This window comes from Spea bombifrons, chromosome 12 (genome assembly GCF_027358695.1).
Source record: "Spea bombifrons isolate aSpeBom1 chromosome 12, aSpeBom1.2.pri, whole genome shotgun sequence".
In the NCBI taxonomy this organism is placed as follows: domain Eukaryota; kingdom Metazoa; phylum Chordata; class Amphibia; order Anura; family Pelobatidae; genus Spea; species Spea bombifrons.
This window is the reverse complement of record NC_071098.1, coordinates 19,343,130-19,360,600: the sequence shown is the minus strand read 5'-3', so window position 1 is coordinate 19,360,600 and position 17,471 is coordinate 19,343,130. Positions and strand designations below refer to the sequence as shown.

Below are 17,471 nucleotides of genomic sequence, written 5' to 3'. Positions count from 1 at the left end.
TGTCCAGTGGGGTCCAACTGCGGTTTCTGTGGGAATTTTCTCCCATTCATCTAGTAGAACGTTTTATGAGCTGAAGGTGATATATACATTTTGGACAACACTATGCTTCTAACTTTGTGGGAACAGTTTTGGGGAAGGTCCTTTTCTATTCCATCATGACTGTGCCCCAGTGTACAAAACAAGGTCCATAAAGGCATGGTTGCAAAATTCCCCACAGAAACACTCCAAAATCTTGTGGAAATCGTTCCCAGAAGAGTGGAAGCCGTTATAGCTGCAAAGGGGGGCCAACTACATATTAATGTCTATGTCTTTATAATGCAATGTCATAAAAGTCCCTGTTGGTGAAATGGTCAGGTATACCCTACCAGTAAAACTGCTATCTCCCCCCCGGATTTTTAGGGGTTCCTACGCCCATGTTCACAATGAATGTAGAATATAAATGATTAAACATATTAACAACCCAGCAGCTCTGATGCTTGTGATCAAGAACAATTCAAGCAATCTTAAATCCTAACAGTTCTATTCACCTGTTTGATTAGTAGTTTCTTCTTTTCATCATTTGTATCTTCACGATTCTGAAGGTCCCTTTCAAATTGTGCTTTCATAGCCTGCATATTGACCTCCACGCGTAGTTTTCCATCTTCAATAACTTGAAGTTCATCTTCTAGTTCTTCAATTTGGGTTTTCATTTCCTGCACTTGTTGTTCCAGTGCTCTCTTAGATCTTTCCAGTTCATGGACCTAAAATAACAGGTTTGTAGTGATTATTTACATTTAACTAATTTTACAATATGTAACTAAATGTTGACTTCCATTGTGAATCATTTTATAATCCTGTATGTGCACTTACATTCTTGCCAACATCATCTTTAGAGCTGATAAGGTCATCCATCTCTGCTCGCAGCTGTTTATTCTGCCGGTCCAATTCATTCTTTAGATCAAGAGCTTCTTCCAGGGCTCGACTTTGGGACAGAACTTTAGTTTCCTTCTCACGAGCCTCAGCCTCTGCTCGATCTCTTTCTTCTGCATAACGTGCTGAAATGTTTTTCTCTTCTGCCAGCAACTAAAAAAAGGAAAAATATTTTTTTATTATAAACTAAAATAGGTTTATGTTTATTGTAAAGGTAATTAGTTAAAAGTAAAACAACTAGGTATAAACAAACAAGCCAAATGATCATTGAAGTTGTATCTCTTAAAAAAATGGTATAATAGGTTTAAATGAAAGTAACCTGGTCAAACTTTTTCTGTTTTTTTTCCAAGTTCGAAACAATTTGTCGCTGTTGGTCAAGATCCACCATCAGGTCGTCTAGTTCTTGCTGCAGCCGATTTCTAGTTTTCTCTAGTTTGTCACTAATTTGGTGTTTCTCTTCAAAGCGTTGGTGCATCAACTCTAGCTCCTTAGCCATCTTCTTTTTTGATTCCTCCAGAGCTTCCACTGAGCCTCCATGATCTTCCATTTTCTTTTTCGATTCAATAAGCTGAAGGTAATTGGAAAAACTGTGTCAACTGGTAAACCCACAGTAATAGTATTTGAAATATACAAATAACCACCAATTACATAAGCACTAGTGAGATATACAGTTTATAAAATCTTAGCACTACCTCATTTTGCCACATGGTTCTTCCAGTGAAAATGAAAGTGGAAAACTAAGCATGTGATGTGATAATTAAAACACTTTTGTCTTTAACATTCATACACAATTAATATAAATATGGTTGCAATAATCTAGGCTACATTGATCATTTTTGCCAGCATTTCAAACCATTTTGCGCAATGTTGCCTGGAAGGGAGTGGCTGAGCAAGCAGTTCTATTGGAGGATAGGGGCTCTTCTTCAATTATCAGCTGTCAAAAATCAATCTGATGCTGACGTTAATACCAATCACTTATGTAATAAAAGCTAATATTACACCATATCTGTACTTCTTATATTCTACATAAAACTCCAAAGCTATTAATGATTCTAGTTATATAACACATTGGTGTTTATTTAACAAAGAGGGAATTTGCAAGTGAATATGCAGGATAGTTCAATCCATCAACTTAATTAAGCATTATGAAGGGCCAACCCTGTAAAGTTTCTCCCAGAGATGATGTGAGCCAACTTCTCATTAAGGCATTGTACATCCATGAAGTGACTTTCAATACATTTCAGTACTAAATTACTGTATTATATTATACTGAAATAATAAATTTAATAACAATTGTCCTATTACTTATACATAATACAACTATGCTATCAGGGCCGGCCCTACAATGGAGCCGACTGGGGCAATTGCCCCAGGCGGCACTTTAGAAGGGGCTGCACTTTGCCGCCCCAAGTGTTTTTTTTTTTGAAGCGGAGGAGAGAGAGAGGGGCACCGAGTGGTTTTCGCTTACCCGCTCGGCGCCCCTCTCTCTCTCCTCTGCGGCGAGTCTCCCTGTTCGGTCTCGGTGCCGGCTTGTAATGCAGAGCGCCGGAAGTGACATGAATTTCCGGCGCTCAGCATTACAAGCCGGGACCGTGGCAGAGCAGGGAGACTCGCCGCAGGACTGTTTAAAGGTAAGTACCGGGGGGGGGGGGTAGATAATGGCGTCAGTGAAGTTTAAAATGCCGGGCGGCATTTTAAACTTCGCCCCAGGCGGCGTTAAGTCTTCGGCCGGCCCTGTATGCTATAAATATTGACTGCGCCAGTAATGGTATCAGCTAAATTGTGCATAGTATTTATTGCCCATGGAACTCTGCTGAATCATCTTCCAAGGCATATTGATGGATTATCTGGTGTTTGTATGCATTGGTATGTTACCTGTTGCTGTAGAGCCTGAAATTGGCGGTTGAGCTGATTCTTGGCTGACTCTTCCTCATCCAGATTCTCCAAAAGGTTATTCTTCTCTTCCTCTAACTGCTTTACTCTGGAGCTTAGGTTTAGTTTTTGTCTAGTCTCCTCTTGTAACAACTCCTACAATTACAGGGAAAGAGATTTCTACACCGTATCATATATGAGTAAATGCATATAATCTATGAGAATGTGACATAGATGTACCGAATTTGCTCGATTATAAAATGACCCGGATTATAAAACGACAGCTCAACATTTTAAAATTAATTTAGAAAAAAGAAAGCCTGAATATAAGACTACCTACATAAGACTAAAGGAAAAACAGTTTTACTGGTAAATATTAATTTACATGTAAACTATTTTTTTTATAAAAGTTATGAGAAAAATACATTTTTGGTTTTATTTACTTTTATTTGCAAACCAGCCCCGTGGCTTGATACTCTGCCCCCGAGATATGCCTTATAACCCCTATATGCCACTCGGCCTCCCTGATATGCCTTATACCCCCTATATGCCACTTTGTCCCCCCTATATGCCTTATACCCCACTATATTTCACTCCGCCTCCCTGATATACCTTATACCCCTATATGCCCCCCCCTCGACTTACCGATGCATCCCTAGACTTGTCCCCTGTGCTCCAGACTCCTTGGTGTCAAGTGGGGGCAGCTGGTGGACGTCTCCGTGCTATGCACGCAGACAACCCCCCTGCTAAAACCTCATCTTAAAACCGAGCAAATACAGTAATTATACACATAGATATGTGTGAATTGAACAGCAACGCAAAAAAAAATTACCTGGGTATCTTGTAGATGTGATTGTGCAACTGACAGATCTTTAGTTAGTCTGATAACATTTGTTTCTGTTGAACCTAGTGAACTGGACACACTATCCAACTCAGCCTACCAAAACAAAAATCATGAAGTTAATAGGGGAACATGATTTCAGAATAGCATTGACTGTTTTGTATGTTTCTGTTATTTTAAGGATACAAAGTGTATTTTAATTGTTAATATAATATGACAATCCTTGAAATGTGTTCTTATTATCTTGATATATCCTTAAGTGTTCTTAAAACAAACTAAATGGGTGGATCAGATACAACCAGTTGATCAATTTACAATGTAAATTCCCAATTCATATACATTACAACTTAAAAGCGTTTCAATTTTTTCAATAGGTTAACATAGGAAGTGGAGGCTTCTCATTAAATTAACTACCCTTAACCACTCTGTATATTTCACCCTTTTAAGTATACTGCTGATTAGCTAGGAGATTGGGGTTTTCATTGTGTTTTCAATGTAAAGCAATTGGTTGCCTATATAGTTGGTCCACATAGTCTTCAAGAAGTAATTTACCCATTTTGACTGTCTGGTCTTAATTTATGTTAGAAACATACTACATTTGTTTTATGGTTTACAAATAACAGAGAGGAAAGAACATGCCAAATACAAGACTCGTTTTTACAAAATAAATAACTGAATAACTTTTCGTAATTACATGTAAGCTACCATGACCAATAAAAATCCTGCTGATTACACAAATTACCTGAAATTTATTCACTTTTTCTCCAAGTTCCGACTTGGCTTTTTCACTTTCATTGACTCGGATCTGAAGTTCAGATACCTGCACCTCTAGTTTTTTCCTTCTTTGTTCTGAGTCCTGTTTAGCTGCCTGTAGAGTCTTGACTTCCTTAATTAGATCAGAATTCTCATTCTCAAGAGTCTGCTTCACTTTCTCCAGATTCACTTTGAACTAAAAAGATAGCAAGCATGAGGAAAGGGAAAATTTGATTATGTCTGCAAACAGTAAAACATTTTCAGAATTTGACTAAATACCAGACTGAAATACGGTGACATAAAGTGAAAATTATTACTGATCCCTTTTGGCACAGCCGTGTACGCTGTTTTTTTTTTGCAGTTTGGAGGCACTGTTAAGCAAAGATGCCACAGACAAGCTGTTTGGGGGAAAATATGACAAAGAAAGGTTGTTTGTGGCACTGACAATCTAGGAGTAAAGATGACACAGACATGTTTAAGGGGTATGATGGCATAGGCGGGCAGTTTAGTTGCAAAAATTGCACTGGCAAGCTGTTTGGGGTCACATGCAAGCTGATTGGGGCAACAAGGCACAGGCAAGCTTTTTTGGAGGCAAAAAAATAGGACACAAGCAAGCGGTTTGGGGGCAGAGATGGCACAGACAAGCAATTTTCACTCCAATTGTGTGAATTAATAAATAGTATTGTTGACTATTGTATAAATATTAAGGGGGCATGCTATAGGAAGGGCATTAAGATGATGGGGAAATAAAGGATTGGTATAGAAATGATGAGAAGTTATATGAAGATGGTCCCAGGCTCAAATAACACAAATGTGTAAAATCAAGCCTACCAAACAGGTCCGAGCATGCTGCACATACAGTATATTGGCTGTACAGTGCATACAAAAAAAACAAAAACCGTCTGCCTAGTTGGCAACAAATATATAAACATAAAAAACACCACTTTTAATGACTTATTTATAAAATATTTTATTCATCTACAAAGGCTAATAAAAAAAACTGCTAAACAGATTCTAATATTGATCTTGAGTTCAGAAATGTTTATGCTATTTTGCAAAGTTATAGGGGAATAAGCCAACTGAATTTACTTCCATCAAACCATATCTTTTTGAAAACTAGACATCCTAGGTTATGTTTTGAAAGCTAGTAATTTAACTTTTGCAATGCGCTAATTTTATCAGTCTTTGTCAAAGCTTGTGGTACTTTTTTGTGTTTTTTTCACACAAATTGTACTTCAGGTAAGAATGTACAGCTCTTGGTATATGTCACTTCCAAAAAACACCCCAATATCTGCTCATGAACATCTCTCGAGTACAGTGATACCACTTCATGCATAGATTTGTCTGGTTGCTTGGGGGCTAAAGGTAAGCGCACATTTATTTTTAAATTTGGGACATCTTTGAACCCGGCAATTTCATTTTCCCCATCAAACCATACATTTTTGGAAGATACAGTGCTAATATTAGGACGCTCATTAAAAAGTCCTCCTAAGCTCTTTAATCCCTTAATGACAATTGCCGGTTCTGGCACGGCACGAAAAACAAGTCGATTATGACAAATGACGTGCCAGAACCGGCACGTCTTTAAACGGGTGCAGAAAGCGATCTACGTTCGCTTTCTGCACCCAAACGGCGTTGCTGTAATGCCTCGACCTCGAGGCATTCAGCAACGCCACGATCGGCACCAGGGGCCATATCTGGCCCCTCCCCAGGGCGTCAACAACTGCCATACATTGTATGGCGGCGGACGCCCGTTTTAAAAGCGTTTAGGAGGCGATCAACTATCACCTCTTAAACTTAAATGGTGTCGCTGGAATGCCTCCAGCGACACCAAACACTTACCTTTGGATGGACTGTGACCGCTCCGGAGAGCGTTCACAGCTGCAGCTGCCGGTGATCTTCGCCATCTGCAAGATGGCGGCGGCCCGGGAAAAAAAACAATAAAGGTGAAAAAGTTTGCTAGACGGTCTCCAGACCCTCTAGAGAACTCTGGCTCCACTTGCAGGTTGAATACAGGTACTGCATTCAACCATGCAAGTCAATGGAGCCCAGCTTTCTAATCACAGTGTGATTAGTAAAAATAAATTAAAAAATAAAATAAAATTAATAATAATTAGAAAAAAATAGTAAACAAAACAGTAAAATGTAAAAATAATTTCCCACTGATGTCACTATCAGGGGAACCTTCAAGTTGAAAAAAAAATGTAATTTTTTTTTTTTAAAAAGGCAATAAAATATATATATAAAAAATATATTTTTGTGAGCAAGTCCTAAAATTAGCACATTAGCTTAAAACAATTCTCGCATGGAAAGAGTTAAAATACTGGCATATTAAATGCCCATGGGGTGTCTACTTTTAAAAAAATGTATGATTTGATGGGGTAAATTGAATTGGCCGGGTTCAACAATGTCCCAATTAACACGGGGGGAAGGATGGCCACACATCTAATTTCCAATTAGAAAAATGCACACATACCAAATGTGGCCTTTTAGTTCCCCCCAAAAATGACAAACCCATGCATATGGGGTATCACTGTACTCAGGAGATGTTGCTGAACACATATTGGGGTGTTGTGTGACAGCGGCATATACCAGGAGCTGTAAATTCATACATAACATAGGTGTGTGGGGGAAAAATACACACAAAAGAATACTACTGCAAACTTTGAAAAAATTCTGGTGGTAAAATGTGTGCATGCAAAGAGTTAAAATACCAGCATTTAAAATACCCTGGTGTGTCTAGTTTTCAAAAATATATGGTTTTGTTGGGCACACTGAAATGGCCCAGCTCAAAGATGTACCAAATAGGGCATGGGCAGTGGATCCCCAAATGACAAAGTTAAACATTGAAAAATGCGCATGTCCCAAATGTGGCCCTTTTGCCCCCAAACAGCCAGGCAAAATCATTCATGTGAGGTATCGCTGTACTCAGGAGATGTTGCTGAACACATATTGGGGTGTTTTATGATAGTGATACCAGAACCTGTTTATTCATACCTGAAGTAAAATGTGTGTGAAAAAACAAATGCAAAAAAAATTACTACCATAAAGTTTGACAAAGGCTGATGGTAGAAATAGTGCTTGGAAAGGGTTAACATACTAGCATTTGAAATACCCTGGGCTGTCTAGTTTTCAAAAATATATGACTTGATGGGGTAAATTGCATTGGCTGGCTTCAAAGATACCCGAAATGGCACATGGGGGGAAGAATTACCAGATTTGGAAAAAATGGCTTTGAAATAGCAAAACGCTACCTGTACTTATTGCCCCATAACGTGTAGAAAAAAGCAAAAAAACATAAAAACATTTGGTATTTCTAAACTCAGGACAAATAGTAGAATCTATTTAGCAGTTTTTTTCATTACCTTTTATAGATGAGTAAAAGATTTTTCAACTAAAAGTTAGAAACAGTCATTTTTTTCTAAATGTTTCACCATATTTTATACTTTTTTTAATAGTAAATAATATGATAAAATCAAAACAATGTCATCTAAAGAAAGCCCTTCTTGTCCTGAAGAAAACAATATATAATGTGTGTGGGTTCAGTAAACGGGAAAGAAGAAAATTACAGCTAAACACGAGCAGCGCAGAAATGTTAAAACGGCCATTGTCACGAAGGGTACAAAAAGTAAAATCAACCTTTGTCACGATGGGGTTAAATTAGGTGCCTTCTGCTATATTCTATATGGCAGGCGTTGATGCCTCGGAGAGGGATCACACAGGGCCCCTGGAGCAGGTTTTAGTCTTGCTGAATGCCTCGACATTGAGGCATTACAGCATCTGTGTTTGAGCAAAGAAAGCAAAGGCACGTCATCAGTCATTAACTGAGTAACCAATGCTCATTTGATGCCATGTAAGTCATAAGTCGTTAATGGCCAATGACCAAAAAAACGATTCCCCGGTGAGGGGAACTCTGATCTCTGACAGCCGGGGAAGGTCTGCGCGATAGACGCTAACCCCAGATCGCGTAGACGTCTACACGGTGCCCCGGCTACACACCGGGGACTCAGAAGCACCGGTAAGTTGGGGGGGAGGAGGATAAAGGTCCCCAGCAGCGCTGAGGTCTGATTATAAGATGATCCCGATTATAAGACGAGGGGTATTTTTCGGAAAAAAACCTTGTCTTATTATCGAGCAAATATGGTATGTTGATATTGCTTTCTGATGTTAAATGTAGGGCTGCAACTAACGATTATTTTAATAATCGATTAGTTGGCCGATTATTTTTTCGATTAATCGATTAATCGGATTAAAAAAATGAATGTAAATTTTTCATTTATTTAAAATAATTTACTAAACAAATGATGTTAAATACAAACAGCAGAATAAAAAAACTTTGATAATAAATTTCTTGTCTTTATTTCCCAACCAGCCCCCCAATATATGCACATTTGAGCCCAGGCTTGCTACGCTGCCTCCCAGACATGCCATGCTGCCCCCCCACATATGCCACGCTGCCTACCACAGCACTCCACGCTGCCTCCCACATATACCACACCACGCTGCCTCCCACATCTGCCACTCCACGCTGCCTCCCACATATGCCACGCCATGCTGCCTCCCACATCTGCCACTCCACAATGCCTCCCACATATGCCACGCTGCCTCCCACATCTGCCACTCCACGCTGCCTCCCACATCTGCCACTCCACGCTGCCTCCCACATCTGCCACTGTGCCTGATACGCCTTATATCCCCTGATACCCCACTCCATCCTCCCCAGACATGCCACCCTGCCTCCCAGACATGCCACTTCTCTACCCCCAGATATGCCTTATACACCCTGATACACCACTCCGTCCTCCCCAGACATGCCACACTGCCCTCCCCACATATGCCACGCCATGCTGCCTCCCACATCTGCCACTCCACAATGCCTCCCACATATGCCACGCTGCCTCCCACATCTGCCACTCCACGCTGCCTCCCACATCTGCCACTGTGCCTGATACGCCTTATATCCCCTGATACCCCACTCCATCCTCCCCAGACATGCCACCCTGCCTCCCAGACATGCCACTTCTCTACCCCCAGATATGCCACTCTACCCCCAGATATGCCTTATACACCCTGATACACCACTCCGTCCTCCCCAGACATGCCACACTGCCCTCCCCACATATGCCACGCCATGCTGCCTCCCACATCTGCCACTCCACAATGCCTCCCACATATGCCACGCTGCCTCCCACATCTGCCACTCCACGCTGCCTCCCACATCTGCCACTGTGCCTGATACGCCTTATATCCCCTGATACCCCACTCCATCCTCCCCAGACATGCCACCCTGCCTCCCAGACATGCCACTTCTCTACCCCCAGATATGCCACTCTACCCCCAGATATGCCTTATACACCCTGATACACCACTCCGTCCTCCCCAGACATGCCACACTGCCCTCCCCACATATGCCTTATATACTGTATATGCCTTATACCCCCAGATATGTCACTTCACTGCCCCCAGGATTTAGATTCCCCTAAATTAACCCTAAACTCCCCATTAACCATAACTGCCCCTAAATTAACCCTTAACACCCCCTTAACCACAGCATCCCCTAAATTAACCCTAAAGACCCCATCAACCACAGCATCCCCTAAATTAACCCTAAACACACCATTAACCACAACTGCCTCAAATTAACCCCAAACACCCCATTAACCACAGCTGCTCCTAAATTAACCCTAAACACCCTATTAACATAACTGCCCCTAAATTAACCCTAAACACCCCACTAACCATAACTGCCCCTAAATTAACCCCCACCTCCCCTAACTTTCAGTAGCCCAAATATATATATATATATATATATATATATATATATATATATATTACATATATATATATATATATATATATATATATATATACACACATACACATTATATATATATATATATACATATACTTACAGTTAGATGAGTGTCACAGCCATGTGGTTCTGGCCTGGAGAAGGAAGGGGCGGGGCCAGTTGTCACAGTGATTACAGGGAGGGGGAGTAAGTAGGAGCTGCTGCTGTGAGACGGTGAGTCAGACTAAACGGATTATATAATGAGGGGGATTTTTCAGAGCGTTTGCTCTGAAAAAACCCTCATTTTATAATCGATAATAATCGATTCAACTAATCGATAATGAAATTCGTTGCCAACGAATTTCATTATCGATTATTATCGATTTTATCGATTAGTTGTTGCAGCCCTAGTTAAATGTAACTAATTTTCGGTACTTGACTGACAAATATGATACATACCAAATTCCAGAGGTCAGAAAATGTTTGCAACTGTGTGTTAGCATTTTACAAGTATCTGTTGCTCTTTCTAAAACATAAATAAAACTTTGTAGAATAATTAGCAGTTTTTTTATCTCTGTCAATGTAAGTAGGATGAAAATAGAAAGTCTCCAATTCCACTCCAATTACGGTTCGTGCATAAATTTAATTGAGTGGTACAAATAATATCACATTTACCCTGCGTGACTGCTCAAGCTGTTCTGAGAGATCTTCTAAAGCTTGGGTATGCCGCTGACGCATCTCCAAGACCTGAGCTTCGTGAACCTTTGCTTCTTCTTCGATTGTCTTTTTCAGTTCTGTGACCTCTTGTTCCCGTTTTGACCTTTAAAATAAGATAGGAATACTCTTTTTGCCATGAAAAAGGAGATTGTGAATACAGCCTTTGATGGTTACTTGCACAATGAGATGGCAAAACAATTTTCAAAATGTTTCCTAAAGCAGAATTCTCTTCTTCTGATTTTATTAGAAACACACCATTATCACAAAAATAGCTACTGTGCATTATTTATTTTTGATATATATAAAACCAATTGTTATAATTGTTATGTTATACTATGCATTGTGATTTTATTTCATAATAGTATAAAATTCAATAAGTGGTGTCAATATGTTTTTTTTTTGTTTTTTTTTTACCTGAGCTCTTGCTGTGTTGCAGTAGAATCCAAGGTATCTTCTAATTCAGTTTTCAATGCCTCTAGCTCCTCCCCTAGGTCACGGCGCTGCTTCTCTGCTTTTGCCCGTGAAGCTTTTTCTGACTCCAGGTCCTCCTGTAACTCAGCAAGCTGGGTTTGTACTTCTCTAAGTTGTTTCAATAAACTGTTCTTTTGGCTTGCTTCTTCCTCGACCCTATATAGGATACAGTATGTTATTTTCTGAAAGAATCCAAATTATCACCAATATATTTCTCAACCAAAAGTGAAAATGTACAAAGATAGTGTGAACACAAATATTATACATAACAATGTAGATACTTCCTTGGAAAACCACACTTCTCCCAGATGCTAAAACCAGCAAAAACAAAAGCGAAAGAGGATGGTGCAGAGACACTCACAATACACCATAATACACAATAGTGCAATACGTAAAATTAATGCATGATAGATGAAGTAGGAAGTAGTTGCACTCTCAAACAAAATAATGTATTTTGATTCCAAGTAATTTATTTTGATCATTATACAATTGTTTTATCAAGATATATAGTATTATTGAAAAATGACTGATTGAAACATACTTACTAATATTAAACTTATATATTTTAATAATAATTTGTTCCGATCATTCATGAGCGATGTTGTATATTATGACAGAATAGTTAAAATGATGAATCATCCCTTTGTATCTATGATTGGTTTCTATAAATATAGCTAATTATTTATTATTAACCTAAATTTATAATTGTATGTATTGAATGCAATACAATAAGTGTACCATATATTAATATTGATTGATTATTATTCATGAATAATAGTTACTCTATGATTGATTTTGTCAATGATCTTCCTGTCTTCCATAACATAACAATCATTAATGTTGTTCATGTACAACACACATCAATGTGGACATTCCATTAAAGATTGTCATTCATGATTCCAAATGATATAGTTCATTGATGCCTTTAATACAAATATAGCCCCAAATACCAATGCATGAATGTGTATGTTTGACTGTGTATGAACATGAATGTGTATGTATAAGTGTGTTTGTGAGCATGAATGTGTATGTGTAAGCGTGTGAGAGAGGTAATATGTGCATGAGGGTGTATGTGTGTACGTATGTATGCCTATGTGCGCCAGTGCATATGTGAGGTACAGAGGTGGGGCAAGAGGCTGATGGGGCTGCTGGGCTTTACTTGCCCCTGGGCTAGAAGATACCAGTCCTGCCCTGTTAACAGTGCAGAGTGAGGACCTCAATCCAGTACATGTGATTTGTGGTGTGTGAATGTGTTTGTGTATGGTATGTGCATGAACAGTGGTATAACAACCGGGGTTGCAATTGGGACCCCTCTCCAGGGGGCCCAGGTGATCCCACCAATCACCTGGGACCCCTCTCCAGGGGGCCCAGGTGATCCCACCAATCACCTGTCCATCAGGTCCAAATTTTTTAATAAGGGATTAGTTCAGGTAACTGGCCCTTGTGAACAATTTTGAACCAGAAACGGCCAAGAGGAAAGCAGTGGGGTCACGTGCATAAGCTCCAAAGAAAAAGCTGTGGGTGTGGTAAGAGCGTGAGAGGGAGGGAGGGAACAAGTTAGTGTTAGAAAGATAAAGTGTATATATGTCTTTGTGTGTTAGCATGAATGTGTAAGTGTATGTGTGTGAGCTTGAATGTGAGTGCGATGAGTGTGTATGTGTATGTATGCCCTCGGTGCCACTAATCAGTGGGCAGGAAATTTTCACATTTCCACTTAGGGGTGTACTCACTTTTGTTGCAAGGTGTTAGACATTAATGGGAACAGCAAATTTACACTGTTATAGAGGCGGTACACTCACTACTTTACATTGTAGCAGAGTGTCATTTCTTCAGTGAAAAGAAATATGAAAAGATACAATAAAATATTTACAAAAATGCAAGGGGTGTACTCACTTTTATGAGACACTGTATACCGTATTTGCTCGATTATAAGACGACCCTGATTATAGGACGACGCCCCAAAATCTAAATATTAATTTAGGAAAAAAACAAAAAGCCTGAATATAAGACTACCCTTTAGGAAAAAAGTTTTACTAGTAAATATTAATTCATGTAAACTAATTTTCATATTTAATAAAAGCTATGATTGAGAAAAATATATTTTTTATTTCCTTTTATTTGCCCCCCCAGTTATGCACATCTGCCCCCAGGCTTGCCACTCTGCCCCCAGAAATGCCTTATACCCCCCTATTTGCCACTCTGCCCCATGATGTGCCTTTTAATCCTCTATATGCCACTCTGCCTCAAGAAATGTCTTATACCCTATATGCCACTCTGGCATATAGGGGGTTAAAAGGCATTTCATGGGGCTGAGTGGCATATAGGGGGTTAAAATGCATTTCTGGATATATATATATATCCATATACATATATATATACTGCTAACAGCAATCACACTCCTATCAAGCCAAGGCAGCCAGTACATGCTGGGACCTGGGGATGTTAGAAGTGTGATTACAGCCTCCCTATGCCATGCTACCACCCCCACCCCCCTTACACATCCATGCTATCACACACACACACACTCATTCACAAACATTTAAATACTCATTCATTCCATTAATCACACATACACACACACGCTCAAACCCGTCACCCCCCCCACCCCCTTACCTGAACTGCACATCTCCCACTCACAGACTTCTGCAGGGGCCCGGCTGTGCGAGCAACCTCTCTGGCCCCGCCCCCAGAGGAAGGATGGGGAGGCAGAGTTATGTGAGGACTGTGCTAGCTTCCTGTTCTGCTGCTAATAGCAGAGACGCTGCTCGCGATCAAAGCCCGGTAAGCAGCACGGCCGAAGCAGAATGAGGTCTGATTAGAAGACGACCTCGATTATAAGACGAGGGGTATTTTTCAGAGCATTTGCTCTGGAAAAAACCTCGTCTTATAATCAAGCAAATACGGTATATACACTCACTGGCCACTTTATTAGGTACACTTGTTCAATTGCTTGTTGCTGCAGCCAACAAATCTGCAGCAACTGAGTGATGCCATCATGTCCATACGGACATGATGGCATATGGGGTCCAATATGGGGTCCAACCAGGTACTAGCAAGGTGCACCTTGATGCACCTTAATGCAAACACACATTGATCATCTATAACATTACGACCAACTGCCTAATATTATGCCAAAATATTATTATTTTGCTGCCAAAACAGCTCTGACCCGTTGAGGGATAGACTCCACTAGACCTCTCCTTTAGTCCTGTAAGTTGCGAGGTGGGGCCTCCATGGATGCATTCTGGGGCCATGTGCTCTCCAGGTAAGCGATACACATACACCCAGCCATCCACGTGATGTAAAAGAAAACATATTTCCTCAAACCAGGCTACCTTCTTCCATTGCTCCATGGTCCAGTTTTACTGCTCACATGCCTATTTTAAGAGCTTTTGGCAGTGGACAGAAGTCAGCATGGGCACCCTGACTGGTCTGCAGCTACGCAGCCATATATGCAACAAACTGCTATGTACTGTGTGTTCTGACACTTTTCTATCAGCTTTATTTTTTAGCTATTTGAGCTACAGTGGCTCGTCTGCTGGCTTTAATCACACAGGGCAGCCTTCGCGCCCCACGTGCATCAATGAGCCTTGGCCTCCCATGACCCTTTCGTAGGTTCACCGCTTTTCCTTCCTTGGACAACTTTTGACAGGTACTGACAATTGCAGACTGTGAACACCCCACACAAGCTGCAGTTTAGGAGATGCTCTGACCCAGTTGTCTAGCCTTCATAATTTGACCCTTGTCAAAGTTGCTCAGATCCTTACGCTTGCCCATTTTTTTTATTCCTGTTTCTAGCACATCAACTTTGAGGAAGAAATGTTCACTTGCTGCCTGGTTCCATGATAACAAGATTCACTTCACCTCTCAGAAGTCATAATGTTATGGCTGATGTATATTTTACATACATATATACAGTGGGGCAAAAAAATATTTAGTCAACCATCAATTGTGCAAGTTCTCCCAGTTAAAAAGATGAGAGAGGCCTGTAATTTTCACCATAGGTACACTTCAACTACGAGAGACAGAATGGGGGGAAAGAATACAGGAAATCACATTGTAGGATTTCTAATGAATTCATTGGTAAATTCCTCGGTAAAATAAGTATTTGTTCACCTACAAACAAGCAAGATATCTAGCTCTCACAGACCTGTAACATCTTCTTTAAGAGTCTGCTCTGTCCTCCACTCGTTACCTGTATTAATGGCACCTGTTTGAACTTGTATAAAAGACACCTGTCCACAACCTAAAACAGTCACACTCCAAACCCCACTATGGCCAAGACCAAAGAGCTGTCGAAGGACACCAGGAACAAAACCGTAGACCTGCACCAGGCTGGGAAGACTGAATCTGCAATAGGCAAGCAGCTTGGTGTGAAGAAATCAACTGTGGGAGCAATTATTCGAAAATGGAAGACATACAGGACCACTGATAATCTCCCTCGATCTGGGGCTCCATGCAAGATCTCACCCCGTGGTGTCAAAATGATCACAAGAACGGTGAGCAAAAATCCCAGAACCACATGGGGGGACCTAGTCAATGACCTGCAGAGAGCTGGGACCAAAGTAACAAAGGCTACCATCAGTAACACACTATGCTGCCAGGGACTCAAATCATGCAGTGCCAGATGTGTCCCCCTGCTTAAGCCAGTACATGTCCAGGGCCGTCTGAAGTTTGCTAGAGAGCATTTGGATGATCCAGAAGAGGATTGGGTGAATGTTATATGGTCAGATGAAACCAAGGTAGAACTTTTTGGTAGAAACTCAACTCGTCATGTTTGGAGGAGAAAGAGTGCTGAGTTGCATCCATAGAACACCATACCTACGGTGAAGCATGGGGGTGGAAACATCATGCTTTGGGGCTGTTTTTCTGCAAAGGGACCAGGACAACTGATCCATGTAAAGGAAAGAATGAATGGGGCCATGTATCGTGAGTTTTTGAGTGAAAACCTCCTTCCATCAGCAAGGGCATTGAAGATGAAACGTGGCTGGGACTTTCAGCATGACAATGATCCCAAACACACCGTCCGGGCAACGAAGGAGTGGCTTCGTAAGAAGCATTTCAAGGTCCTGGAGTGGCCTAGCCAGTCTCCAGATCTCAACCCCATAGAAAACCTTTGGAGGGAGTTAAAAGTCTGTGTTGCCCAGCGACAGCCCCAAAACATCACTGCTCTAGAGGAGATCTGCATGGAGGAATGGTCCAAAATATCAGCAACAGTGTGTGAAAACCTTGTGAAGAGTTACAGAAAATGTTTGACCTCTGTCATTGCCAACAAAGGGTATATAACAAAGTATTGATATGAACTTTTGTTATTGACCAAATACTTATTTTCCACCATAATTTGTAAATAAATTCTTTAAAAATCAGACAATGTGATTTATGGACTTTGTTGTCTCATTCTGTCTCCCATAGTTGAAGTGTACCTGTGGTGAAAATTACAGGCCTCTCTCATCTTTGTAAGTGGGAGAACTTGCACAATTGGTGGCTGACTAAATATTTTTTTGTCCCACTGTATATATATATATAGAGATATTGTGGTAAAGTGTATGGGAAAGTGGTGGATGGGGTGTATCCTGATGTTTAGTTAGAGCCGGACAGGCTTAGAGTTTGTTTTGTTTGCAAGGTGCTCTGTGCCTAAATCATTTAAATAAACACCCTCTTGAACTTTTGAAACCTGCTGCCTGTGTGAATACTGTCATTGCCGCCCCATGTGTGAGCTGTTCCCCACAATATATACACATATATATTGTGGCAGGATGGCCCGATCAAAACAAGAAACTCCGAACACCAGCAGAATAAAAGCAAGATGTGGTTTATTGCAGTTTTGTACAGTCCACAGTGTTGCACTTTCAGTATAAATAAACCAAAACAAAAACAAATCCTTTTGATAAAGTCTGAGGGCCTCTGGCTTTCTTGCTTGCTTGCCTGCCTCTCTCCCTGTTTCCAGACACCTAATGCCTCTACCGGCCGCCCTTTAAGCACCTGAGTGCAGGTTAATTGGCTCCACCTTGCTGACCTCCAGCAATTAACACCCCCCATGCTGGGAATAATGAGCGTTCCAATCTGCCACTTATGTAGACAGACTCCATTACTTTGCCACAATATATATATAATTAA

The 17,471-nt window shown here is 40.6% G+C and overlaps 1 protein-coding gene across 2 annotated transcripts in view; it reads right to left on the bottom strand.

Moving 5' to 3' along the window:
* LOC128470678 (myosin-10-like) overlaps positions 1–17,471 on the bottom strand; it is a 211,148-nt gene that overhangs the window by 36,201 nt on the left and 157,476 nt on the right. For both annotated transcript variants that reach the window (XM_053452577.1, XM_053452578.1), the window contains exons 27-34: positions 11,298–11,510; positions 10,842–10,986; positions 4,365–4,571; positions 3,614–3,718; positions 2,785–2,937; positions 1,229–1,477; positions 850–1,062; positions 528–740 (exon numbers count right to left, since the gene is read on the bottom strand). In XM_053452577.1, the coding sequence (XP_053308552.1) occupies positions 528–740; positions 850–1,062; positions 1,229–1,477; positions 2,785–2,937; positions 3,614–3,718; positions 4,365–4,571; positions 10,842–10,986; positions 11,298–11,510 (1,498 nt within the window). The remainder of the gene's footprint in view (positions 1–527; positions 741–849; positions 1,063–1,228; positions 1,478–2,784; positions 2,938–3,613; positions 3,719–4,364; positions 4,572–10,841; positions 10,987–11,297; positions 11,511–17,471) is intronic.